We start from the raw sequence: 13,355 nt of genomic DNA on the forward strand, positions 1-13,355 counted from the left end.
ATAGAAACCATTTTATTCCAAGATAAATTCTCCACTCTTTGACAAAAACTCACAATTTGTTGTTTTTTAAGAACTAGATAATGACATGTCCTTTGATCATTGCATTATGACACTTTACAGACTGATGTATTAAGTAATTATGATTTTTCTTTTGTCTAAAATTGATATGCAGCACTCTGGACATGAACTCTTCCTTGCTGAAAAAGAGAAGCCAGAGTGAAAAAGCAGCACAATCAAACCGTTGCCTCCCCCTCTGGCTGGCTGTTGGTACTGTGAGGCCCTAACCTCGTCTATTTAACTGCAATGTACAGTAGACAAGTGAGATCTGGGTTACATACCCCCTTACCCCTGTAGCCCCCCGGGCACAGCTCTGCTCTGTGGTTGACTACATACTACAGCAACCGTGAGAAGCTCTCCCCCAGGAAGGCACATGTTTACTTATTCATTTGCACCTTCTTGTTTTAAATTCCACAGACGGCGCCTGAATGGGAGCATCGCTAGGAGGAAGGAATCCCCAAAGCAATACCTATGATACAATAGCAGAATGTGTGTGTGTGTGTGTGTGTGTGTGTGTGCGCTTCTGTGCGCATGCATGATTGCATATGTGCATGCCTGTGCCTATGTGTGTTTTTTTTTTTTAAAGTGAAATATTTATCACTGAAATCGGTGGGTGATGAAAGACCCAATCATTGATGACAATAGGCTCCATCCATCGAAACTGTGAGAGGATATAGGCTAGTGGGCCTCCATATCGAGGTGGCTTTCTGTGAATAGTGCTCCCCAGAGCAGTGCACTCTCAGATTTACCCCTGCTTATTGTGCCTCAGTGGCACTTCTATTGACAGCACATCGCTCAGTCAAGGCTGGAGAAATAACAGCATTGGCGTTCTCCTAAAACATGTGCAAGTGCTTTGCAGTAAAAAATAATGGCCTCTTAGACCTTCATCTTTGATTTGTATTTGCAACAGGGTCTATGGTGGTATTAAACCGCAGCGAGTTAAAGGCATGTCATGTCTTTCATGACAAAATGACAATAACTTGTTTGTACAGTAGGTGCATGCATGTCTATGTAGTGTGCATGTGTGTGTGTGGTTGCTTAGTGTGCTTGTGCATGCACACGTGTGTATGTGTGTGTGTGTGTGTGTGTGTGTGTGTGCCTGTGTGTGTGCACGTGTGTGTGTGTGTGTGTCTGTGCAAGACTGTTTTGTTGTGACTAATGAGGAGCAGCTGAATTGGCCTGCCTGGTGATTTGTACTAGCTGCTTAATGATGATGAGGCCTGATGGGATGCCAGGTCCGTGTGTTTGTCTGCAAACATCAACAATCTGTTCCAGACAATCTGCCAGACACCAGATCAGGGGGAACAACATCAAATGACACAGTCACGTTGATTACATCATTAAAAAGTATTATCAAGGAGGTTTAGCAGCATGTAATTACCAAGGACAAGACTGAAATAATCAGAAAATTATATGGAGTAAACACTCTTCAAAGGCTTGATGAAGCAATCAACACAATGTTTTGTGTGTGCATGTCTTCCAGAGTTACAGTAAAATCAGTTTACTGCTGCCACTCAAAGCAAACTCACAGAGTATTTCAATAAAGATTACTTAGCAGTTTCTGTGCCTGGCATCATGACATATCCATCTGATCTGTCTGCCCTCCCAGTTTTTTTTTTTTCTTTCATGGTTCTTGTTTTTTTCCCCCCCTCTTCAATCTTTTCCTCTCTTCTTTTTCCGTCTTTGAACACTATCTTCCCTCCTTGCCACAACCCGTCCCCTTTGGGCAGTGCACACTGAGTCTAATAGGGCACTCCTTACCTTGGGAATTAGCCTGTAAGACCCCGATGCTGTCATCAAACTGCATAGATTTGATGTTGAGTGATGCCAAGATGCATTCCTTATCCTGCAGTGAGGCATCGTCGATATTGTTCTGATTGGCTGACAGTATTACGCACATGTCGCAGAGGTTGATGTTGACAGCCCTTAAATCTGCCCGACTTAATGGTGTACCCTTCAGGGTGAGGAGAAAAGAGAGAAAGGGAGAGATAGAGGGAAGGCAAAACACAGGGAACAGACAGACATGGCGAGAGAGAAAAACAAATTTAAAAGTGAGCCGAATGGAGCTTTGGGAAATTCGTTAACAAGTATTCTTGTTCTGAGGCGATGACATTCCACTGATCTAACTGGGCATCGGGGAATCAGAGACGTGGACTAATCTAAAGGCTAGCCTGCGCTGTGGGCTGTGTTTGGGGTTCTCTTCTGATCATCAGTCAAGCCAGGCCTAACAAGCTCTAAGGCAGCCAGCCACGCCATCTGTGATGGGCACTGCAGCTGCAGCTCACATAAACTCCATTTTGGACACGCACGATGTGTCACTGCTCTGGATGAGGGGAGCGAGCTCTCATGGAATGATCATTCAATTGAGTAATTTGTGATCAAATCAAAGTGACAGTCACTCCCCTCTCAGGATTTTCAATGTGCTTGTAACTCAAAATGTCAACGCCCTGTTGTTTGAACATGGATTCTGGCTACAATCTGTCTCCCATGGCAGTGAGCCACTATACTCACAGGTAAGATGGAGACCTTGGGGAAGTTGTGTAAGGTTTCCCACTCTCTCCGCAGGTAATCCAGTGAGCCCACAAAAACAATGGGCTTCAGCTCATGATAATGGAAGTTGCTGGCTCTTAAAGGCATCACCAAGTTTCGCAGCCCCACTAAAGCGGACGTGACATCCCCAAATATACAGACCACTACATGGCCGCTCAACACCGTCATGGAGGCTTCGCTCCGGGTCTGCAAGATAAAAGACACAGGGAGAGAGGGGAGAGAAGACGAGAGAGAAAAGCATGAGGGTGGTGATGGAAACAGAGACAAGAGAAACACCGAGACAAACACAGACCGACAGAATAGAAATGGGTGTCGTTAACAGAAAACTAGGTGATCTACTTCTATGTAGGTGAGATAAGAAATTCTGAGTTTGAATAGTGTTTGAAAGAAAGTTGTAAACTGTTATAAACCCATACTAAATAGTTTGTTAACCACTGAAGAAACTCTGAATTTTACACTGAACTGTACTGTAGTCAAACAGTAAAGATGACCAACAGAGTTTTCGACCATTATGGGCCCTTGCAAAAAAAAAAAAAAAAAAAAAGGGTCCCCATACAACAACTAAAACATTTATTGTGTGGTTTTCTAGTATGTGAACAAGGATGTATAAGCATCCTGAAAGCACAGAAGTAACATACTGTAGTAAACCATATAGTGTTGAGTGGGGAAAACTCAAGGATAAAAGGAAACAACATATTAATACTGGAGAAGCTTCTATTTGAGGGAGCAAAGTGAAGTTGGAAAACTGCTTTCCATAATCACTGACTGTGGATATGGTGACGTCTTTGCTTCACTGGTAAGGTAGATTGTGAGCTTGACTACCTATGTTATTTGTGTTACAATCCTACAACAAACTGAAAGTTCTAGTAAACAATGCGCTGTTGGGTGAACTAACTCCTTTGGTAACAGGAAACGCAACTTAGGTTATCTATCAAATGAAGGGACAGGACCCTCCTCTCTAAGCTATTGCTCCAAGATCCAGATTTAAACCATAATGGCCTGGTGAACTTCCTCAGTGTCTTTGAAGGTCATTAATTTATTCAACACAGTTGTTGGGTTCAAACACTCTGTATCTGTATCAGTGAAATTATAAATGTAAACAAATGTTTGCATTGAAAACTCTTTTATTCATCTTTACTAAAGTACTCCATTTAAAAGTAAGACACTTTACACATAAATGGATGATTGGTTCACCACTATTCTGTTTATAAGCAGTTTACTGGAGAATCAGAAGTAGGATTTTAAGGAACAAAAACAAAACATGTGATCTGATAGTCTTTCAAAGGACAGCTGTTTTGATCGGCTGTTCAAAAATGCAGTTTGTGAGATTTTAGGCGCATGAGGGGCGCAACAAAACTCCTCTGTGAAAAACATGTGACAATACAACATTACAGTTCCCTGCTCTGATGCGTTCACGATCTGCCTCCGTTGCACCAGCTGGATGTCAGTTAGGGTGTAAAGTCAGCACTGCATAGGTTTGTGTGTTGAAACTAGCTAGTAAAACTGTGTCTTTTTAATTACATAAAGGCAACCAAAACATTGTTGCAGAGAGAGAATTTAACATGTTGTGTGGCCAGTAACATCAGTGCTAGATCAGATTGATCAGCATCTATGTTATATTCACACTCTCTTCCCACAACGGCACTTGGTGCAGCAGGCTAGTGGAGTCTGTCAGAGGATGGCAAGAAAAAAAAAAAAGCTGAAATCTGTAAAATATAGGCTGCACTACTTGTTTACATTGATTTTTGTTTTGATAGAGGAGCTACTGAGTAGCTGGCAACAAATCTTGCCCAAACAAATGTCCACTGGAGGTGGTGGTGTCCTAAAAACTCACAAACTGCTTCTCTAAACTTTCTGTGCAAACCCATGCCTGGAGTTATTCACAGATCCCTGGCGAGAGATAAAGAAAACATTCAACTCACCTTGAAACAACAGAGAGGCAGTGAGAGAAATTTCAATACACATTAGTACGTGATTGTATTACTACATTATGGGAGGGAACGGTTTCTCCTGAGCATACTTACTTTACCAATGTATTTTTCTGCATGCTCTGGTATTTTTTTTTTTACACAACTGTAGTGAGACTTCAGATGTTCACTCACCAGGATGACCTTTTCGATTTCTTTTGATGGACACCAGTGAAACATCCCTGTCGAGTCGTATTTCTTCACATTCATATCCATGTTCTCAATTTGTTCATTTCCAGGAATTAGTAGGGGGTCATGTCTGCTGGGGAAAATGATTGTAAATTGACATTATATCAGTTTTTTGCAACCATTTTGTGAAATCACTTCATAAAGGAAGTAAAGTACCATCTGGGTTTCTTGTGGTCTGCAGAATCAACGCATATTCTGTGTTGAATTTCCATGACATTCCTGAAGTGTTTACCCTTCTAGGACACTATACTGCACTATACTCCTTCCTTTTAACAACTACTGCATTTCTCCTCCCCTTCTCCCTGTCCTCGGAGAATGTCCGTTTTTGTACCTGATCTAAAGTCACCAAAGCTGTGGAGAAGTTGTTGGATACTGATGGTGGCAACAGGACAGAGGAGGACAGTGAGGCTTGAGTGCTGCTGACTGAATGGCATGACAACACAGGGCCAATTACCAGCTTTTACCCTCTCTCCCAGCTGCTGACGCCACACGACACAAACAGTAAAAGCTCCAACAGGCCCACACTTTAAATATTTCAGGAATTTGCCCAATCATATTTTGCTTCCCAAACTGATGGCCATTAATGTTTCAACAGTGTGTCACAACCAAACAGGCTAATCCGCAGCAGCGGGCTGCTGAGTTTTATTCAATGTAACACTGACCATGAAAAGGCTACTGTCGTTCCTGTAATACTGGCTCCTCTGTGGTTGCATTCATTCTACAAGACATGATCTCACAGTCTCTCAAGAGGTCATCCACAAAACTTTATCTGAAAAAATGAGTGAAGATCTACTGTAGAATTTTAGTCCTGCTCTGTAGTAAACATTGTTATTTATAGCAATAGAAATTAGTTTTTTTTTTTTTTTTTTAAAGCAATTCAATTCAACTCAGATAATGACATGGCTGGTATAAAGTATCACTCAACAAATCCAAAAAGAGGGAAACACAGAAAGACAGACATTTGAGTAATATAGGAGAAAGCATCTCAAGAATTTGACATACATCTCTCTCAGTATCACTCTCTCTACCCTCTATCAACACTGTCATTCACTGACAAGGCTTTGATGTTGCCTCTTCCTTCAGCTTGCATTTGGGTTGCATGCCGTCACACAAAAAGTAAAAAAAAAAAAAAAAAAAAAAAAGCTGTCAATTAGTCACCCTGTCTCTCTTTCTCTCTCCCCTTCTTTCCTCTATCAGTTAGTGCAGGTGATAATAACACTGACAGCATTTAGTGTTTTTACACCCAGCCTGAATCTTTCATCCAGAGCCGTGTGTTGCACCAATCAACTCCAGGAGCCCCCCGTCACTTCAATCTGCTCAGCTCGCCTCCACGCAGGGGCTGACTGGCGCATGCAGGCAGGCTGCCGCTCCACCTTTCTCTGCCAAGATAGCTATCTTTCACAGAGCTGTCAGCGGTGTGACTGGCAGCCTGTCACCGGCTCCGCACACCTCCTCCTCGTCCCTCTCCCTCCTCCCTGCCTCAGGTTGAGCCTTCCACAAGACTCGGGGGGGTGCAGACATGACGTTTGTGCCACCATGCCACGCCCAAGGGATATCAGCTACGGATGGCGCTGTGACTTTGCTACGATCGGACGCGTGTCACAAGTCGTGACCCGTCAAAAGGGGTTATGGGAATGGTGTTAATTCCATGGTGGCAATGCTGCTTGTTAGCGAAGTGACATGTGTGATTGGATGTTACGAAATGTACTAACACTGCCGTGCCCCTATTAGTATCTACAAACACCACTGAACACCCTCGCTGTCTGTAGAGTAATGAGATAAAAAATTGTGGTATACAATAGCTCTATTTGTTAATTTATAAATAAAAAGAAAGTGTGGACAGATAGGAAGATAAATAGAAAGCTATATATAGAAAACATAATTAACAAGTAGTTTTTACTGTTATTAAATAAATGGACAGTATGTAGCCCCTCCTCCCCCCAAAAATAAGAAAATAAAAGTGTTAACTAAATTAAATACATTTTCAGTCAACCACATGATAATGCAAATATTTCCACTGACCGTGATCCACTCCTGTATTAGATGCACTTTTATATAGGACAAATATTTCCCTTCCAGCATGTCTCACTCCAGCCTCTCACCCCCACCCCCCCACCACCCGCCCCTTCCCTCATTTCTCCCTGCCTCCCTCCCTCAGTATATATTTCAAACAGAGTTGAGTTATTCCAGTGTATCACTCTGCAGTCGCAAGCTGGGGATGGGCGTGCTCCCCCAATCCCTCTCTGCCAGGCTACGAAGGCAGTCTCTCGCTTTGAAAATTTTCCCCATCATGCAAACTGACAAAGGCATGCTTTTCAAAAACCCACAGCCAATCTGTTGATCATTATTTATTTACAAAGGGCTTCAGGCTGCAAGTCCTGTAAAAACCGTACTTGATATGGTATACGCTCGCTCTCTCGCTAGCTCTCTACTGTGTTTTCCCCCCTCCTTGCTTGTAGAATAAAGTATCCCTAAGGCTACCTCAAACAATCACTTTTCATTGTGCATAAAATCCACCTTGTAAAGCACTGTTTAATATATATGGTTTTATATATGTTGACGGGGGCAGCTGTGAAGGGGGGCTGTGGACTGTGATGGGTAATTTGATGTTTTGCTGAGGGCTAGGACTTGAAAAAAAATCTACACCTATAACAGAGGACCTGTCATCCCAGTACCCAAGAGCCAGCAGAATACAGAAGCACCCCTAAAGCAGAGAAAACTTTGACACCGCTTTGAAGCGTTTTCAAAACCAAGTAAATAACTCGCAAGAATTATTATCACTGTGAGATCAAAGCAAAGATGCATATATTACATGGCAAACGGGGACCATCTCCTAGGCAAAAGAGGAAGAGAAGAAAAGGTTTTGTGCTTTAAGTTCGGCAACAAAACTAAACACCCTTTTAAACTAGCAGTTAGCTGGAAATGTGCCAATGTCTAGTTGTTTTTTTGTAACAGTTTGCTCCCTCTGAGCAAGGGCATCTCAAATGTTGCTCTGTTGCAAACTAGACTGAAGGGTATGACTCTATATTGGGCTAATGGTTTGGCAAGTGTGAAGGCTTATTAAATGCTTGTTTTCTTGAGAACTGAGGGGGAGGCCGACAAGTATACTGGGCAAAATCACATAGGCACTTTAGAATAGTAGGAGGAACGCTGCCTAAGGGGAGCCAGCAACACCAACTTACAAAAGAACTTTCTCCAAAAAAAAAAAAAAACGTAAGGGAAATACTTTACAGAATGAACAATATACTGAAATTTATGTACTCAAAGTGAAAATAAAAATCTATGAGAAAGAAATCTATTTAAAGTAACACTGTAAAATTATTCTCAGTTGGAGAGAAGAATAAAATACTGTTTTTGTATTGCTTTCCTTTCTTTCTGGGTAGGTGTTTTAAATTTTTTCTGTGATGACATTTGAATGCCACACATGGAAATGTAATGACATGATTTACACGGGTAACGTTGTCATTATTTCCCCCCACACAATTCAGAGACAGGAGTTTTGAATCAACCACCCTAAAACTTGTCTGCTGCACCACCAACAGTGACAAGTGCATGTGACAAAAACCACACAACTCTATTTAGATTTCCTTATTGTAAATTCATAAAGACAATGGCCGTAACTCACTCTCTCTCTCTCTCTCATTTAGGGAAAGGCAACTTCGTTATGAGTGTTCCTGTCCTTTTAGATATTTGCCACCGAGCCTTTATCTTGCCAGCCTAATCCGCAGAGCTTGGCCTCTCTGCATTTTCCACACTGTCGTGTTACTAACCCTGTCTCACAGCCACGGCAGCACAAAAACCTAGCCCTTTTATCTTTCAAAATCAATTAACTGCAATTTAATTCCACAGGACAGGATAAAAGGAAGGTAATATTTGAATTCATATTTGATTGTGATGATACATCTCGCATATGGCCTTAAGTACCAGAAACAGTACTCACAGGGGTTCCCACAATAGAGAAGTAGCCTCAGGGCAAATTAACCATGCAGGTCCCTCTGATTGGTTGCTGGTGTCATTAGTGCCAGCATTGTTTAGGGAGTGCGTGTGGACCAGACTGGAGGAGGTGACAGCTGGGACTTTAAAGCCAGAGGAGTTTTCAAACGGCTCCTTGCAGCCTCTTTTCATGACAGAAATATTATTTCAGCTCTGTCATTAACAGCTGACAGCATGCCATCCTAAACAGCCAGAGCCTAACAGGGCGCTTCTCCTCTCTCTTTCACTCACAGAGTTTCTTACCTCCCTCTCCTTCCACCCCTAATTTGCCCCCTCCCATCCATCCTAACTCCCACCATCAGCAACATCCGCCTCTGAAGTATCTCTCACACACATCCCTCCATCCCTTCCTCCCACCCTTCCTTGCTGTACCTGACTTTCTCTCACTCCTTGTTTGAAGGCTGGAAGCAGTATGAAATCAGCGTCTTACCTCATCATTTTGGGTGAGCAGTTGGGTGAGTTTCGCATTCCTCCGTTGCGCTGCTTTTTTTTAGGTGAAAGAGTTGATGGATGCTCGTCTTCGACTGCAAACACATGCACAGAATATCAGAATAGGGACAGATGGTTGGGAAATGTGTATTGGACCTGGCATAAAAAAAAATAGCCAACACTCAATCAATTATTGCAAAGCAAAACAATAAAAAATACAATGTGAAACTGAGAGAACTCCAAAATATAGAGAGAACGTGTTAGTAGGAGACAAAGGTAAATCTGAGAAAGGCAGGAGAAAACCACGGAGAAAAACCAATTAAGACCTGAAAATGTCACCGAAGGCTCACATCCCAAAACCCCCATTTTTTGTTCTTCTCAAATGCACTTTACAGGGGCTAATACACTGATACACTAATGCATCTGTTCAGTATATCCAATAAATTCTGCATAGTTGGACCTCTAGCAGTCTGCATCAGAGTGACCATGCTTACCTCTATCAATAATTGCCATGTGATGGTACAGACTGTCATTATCAGTGGGGCACAGGCAAAAGCAATGACAGTGAGATAAAGAAAGGTTATGGAGATGGTTTTTTCGAGTGGGTTGTTTTGTTTTGAATGGATGACTCTATGGCTGATCCCCACCCCCTCATTCCAGTTCTAACTAAAGGCGCACGATGGCTCTTCTACAGGTCTGCCTCCATGCCATGAGAACACTTAGCACTCAACACACATCCTGAAGGACAGCGCTCTCACAGGGCCAAACAGCACTCCAACAGGGTATGAATTAGTGGGCTATGAATATCGAAAGCAGCTAGTGAATGCACACCATCCTCCAGTAGAAGAAGGTCAAGACTAGCCTTAAAACTTTAAATGAAAAATAAATGAGTTACAGAACCTCATGTAAGATTAAATATACCCTTTTTTGTATTTGACACTTTTGGTGTTAAGCTTTTGCAGGACGCTGAGCCACAGCCACAGTGATGTGTCTGATGAGTTTGATCTGATTTAAGTTCAGTTTCCTGTCAGCTACTCTTTGCTGTGTTGAAGAGTAAAAAAAATAAATGTGAAACTTTGCTACAGTCCCAGACAGAAAGGACTAGAAAGAGCAACCAGAGTGAGGCCAGGCCCGGCCATCTGAAGATTTCTGTCTGGCTAACGGCAGTCTGATCTTCACTACTGTCTGTGAGTTTCAAGAGCTTTCAGACAGGCATCCAGATACTCTTATCCACTCTGCACTCTCCCAGCACAAATGCCAAGTCCACCGTCACTTCAAACCCATATTAGTCCTTTGGTTAGAAATCAATAACACAGCATGATATTAGTGCAAATCAATGTTCGTGTTGTAAGCTGTGACTATTCCAAGCATGTGGAATTTCATTATTGTCTGAGCGTACATTCAAGACTGTCACCTGATTCTGCTAATAAAAGATGAGAAATATGACTTTGCCTTCTAATAAAATGTCAGTCTTTGACATTTCCTTTATGCAATTGGGCATTCTGAACAGCTAATTCACAAGCACTTTCCACTTTACAAACAATTCCTCTCCCTAATGCACTCTGAAAATATCACATCAGAAAATATGCATTACTAGCCATGTATGCTTCACACACTATTCCTGTTTAAAAGTTACATTTGTGAAGAGAAAGAGTATCCACAACAATAAAATTTAATGTTTTGCAGTCACTGGGTAAAAAAGCTTTTGAATGATTTAAGCTATTTTTTTTTTCATGCCCCTTCTACAGAAAAACAAAGAAAAAAATGCGTCCCCACACATGTAAGAATCCCCGGCAAAATGTTTTTAAAGAAACGTAACAACAACAAACAACTCTTTTCTGCCTATTCTATATTCAGTGGTTGTAACACTCCTCAGATTGGAAGTCACCCAGACAGTAGCGGCTGTTGTACTAGCAGGCACAAGTGCTAAATCCATGCAAAGCAGCAGTGACAGCGGCGGCAACAGCAGTGGCTCCGGCAGTGTGAACCCTCATGCAGCAAACAACACACGACGGCAGGACAGCACAGGCAGGGTTACTGACTGATGCATCCCGCTAAGGGGGCAACCTACAGGGCCTACTGTGACTGAGCACTGCGGCATTACTGGGGTGGTAGCGGTATTTCACCGGCAGACTGTGGGCACGGTTCAGCCGACTCTCTGCCAGGGTTCTGGCTACTGTGTCTCCAGGGCCGGAGATACTGAGGCGGAGTTTCGAGGGGTCAGCCCAAGGCCCCGGCCCCATGGGGAGCAGGCTTCCTTTACGGTTATTAACGAGGGGGATGTCTGTTGTGCCTGGTTTGACCAGGGGGTCCTGGTACGGGTGCAGGGCATTGGGCTGGGATGCATTTGAGGTGATGGAGGTGGAGGTGCAGTTGGCGATTTTAACCGATCGGTTTTGAAAAGATGGTCTAACTTCATCCTTTACTGTCAAACAATGGAGAATAACAACAGTGAGAGAGAGCACTGTATTAGTGCTCGTTATTTTAGGACAATTGTTTTAAAAGCTTTGCAAATGTTAGAAAAAGCTGCATTTTATTGTTTCAGCAGAGATTTTAGGGAGAAAAAAAGCTTAGATTAAATTTCAGCATTTTATTGTAGCCAAAGTGTAAGTAAGAAAGGCAATGCAATGCTGTGTAGAAAATATCTGATAATTATTTAACTGTATAAAAATCAAATACATGTTCCTGAAAAAGGCTGCAATTTTCTTTGTAGGCCATTCATTTGTCCTTTGATCAGGAAAGTCAAAAATTCATGCCATAAAAGCAGGCATCATTTATTCGATAACTGATGTTGACACTTCATTTTTATTTAACATCACATACCCACTTGGCATGCGCTTTAGCTGAAATGTTGAAAATGACATTTACTTTGCATTTGTGACAAACATGAATTAATTAGAAGCTTCCCAGTCTTCTTTCTCAGTTGTGCTACACTGCCTGGTAGAACAAAGCAGAGACACCGCCTGGCTAAAGCCAGTCAAACCAAATCAGGTTCAGTGTCATCTCAAGCATAACGTGTAGCACATTACTTTCATTTCAACAAATCTAAAATTATGGCTAATAATTTATACATTACTAATTTAAAACCTAACTTTAATCATGAAACATTTACAGAAAATGATTAATTTTGGATAGTGTATGCAAATGAGCTTTGTTTTAAGACCAAAAATGCAGTTATTATCTTATACTGTACAATAGCATGCCGGTAACATCCTTAGTGTAACTTCAGCAGTAATCACAGTGTTGCCAGGGCCCCGTGGTGTGTCAAATATGAGAGTACACGCTGCATGAGTCTATGAATGCATGCACACTTGATGCCCACCCAGCCATCCAACACAGGCACACACACAGGTACACACACAGACACACACACAATCCCACTATGGCTGCCAAGTCAACCCATATGTCTGGTATGCATTGAAGGGGTCAGGGCGAACTGCAGCAAAACTTCGAGAGGAGAGAGAGGTGAGGCCAATATATGTTAGTAAAGTCAACAGGGAGAGGCGGAGCACTTTCCTCCCTTTGGTAGGATGGGTGGTTGTTTAGTTGGTTGTTTGGTAGAGAGAGCATGGTTGGGTGGCCCCGGGCGATAAACAGACGTTTATCCCAGCCGTCAGCTGCCTCCTTGATTTACGGGGCGCCACCGATAGCTCCTGGATTCATCTGGCCCTTGTCAAACACGCGCAGCGTTAGAGCGCGCTCACCCACCCTGGCAGGTCCACTGTGCACTCTGAACAACCCAGACGGCAACTGTCCCTCCCTGAAATGCTAATCACATGATGGCACTGTCGTGCATGCAAGCCTTATCAGATCGCTGTAACCCAATGTAAACTGGATGATGAGGCAGAGGAATAAAATCTTAAAATTCTTACTTTTGTATGTGAGCTATGTTGGCTTTGCTCGTATGGTGTTTATGGTATGAGCAAGCTTTGCCCCACGTCAGCATTGTAAGAGCATGAAATAGCCTTTTAGGTGGCACAATGCTGTTTTGTTAGTATATTTCAGTGAAAAAAATACTGATGTTATGTCTGTTGCAATCTATTTAGTTTTGCCATCACACTAAAGCAGCAATAATTATTTCAAAGATTTTTAAAAAATGTCTTATGCCTTCAAAATCAGTCTGCTTAATGATGACAAATACATGAAATAAAAATGCACATATACAGAAAT

General features: G+C 42.3%; 1 protein-coding gene across 11 annotated transcripts in view; it reads right to left on the bottom strand.

Moving 5' to 3' along the window:
• The window catches only part of kcnma1a (potassium large conductance calcium-activated channel, subfamily M, alpha member 1a), a 148,513-nt gene that overhangs the window by 17,890 nt on the left and 117,268 nt on the right, over positions 1-13,355 (bottom strand). For 10 of the 11 annotated variants that reach the window (XM_030070885.1, XM_030070883.1, XM_030070884.1 and 7 more), the window contains 4 exons: positions 9,187-9,280; positions 4,710-4,833; positions 2,569-2,793; positions 1,819-2,011 (listed from right to left, as the gene is read on the bottom strand). In XM_030070885.1, the coding sequence (XP_029926745.1) occupies positions 1,819-2,011; positions 2,569-2,793; positions 4,710-4,833; positions 9,187-9,280 (636 nt within the window). Of the gene's footprint in view, positions 1-1,818; positions 2,012-2,568; positions 2,794-4,709; positions 4,837-9,186; positions 9,281-13,355 lie in introns of all 11 variants that reach the window. The other variant, XM_030070881.1, reaches the window with a different exon arrangement.

Source organism: Myripristis murdjan, chromosome 15, assembly GCF_902150065.1.
Source record: "Myripristis murdjan chromosome 15, fMyrMur1.1, whole genome shotgun sequence".
NCBI lineage: Eukaryota > Metazoa > Chordata > Actinopteri > Holocentriformes > Holocentridae > Myripristis > Myripristis murdjan.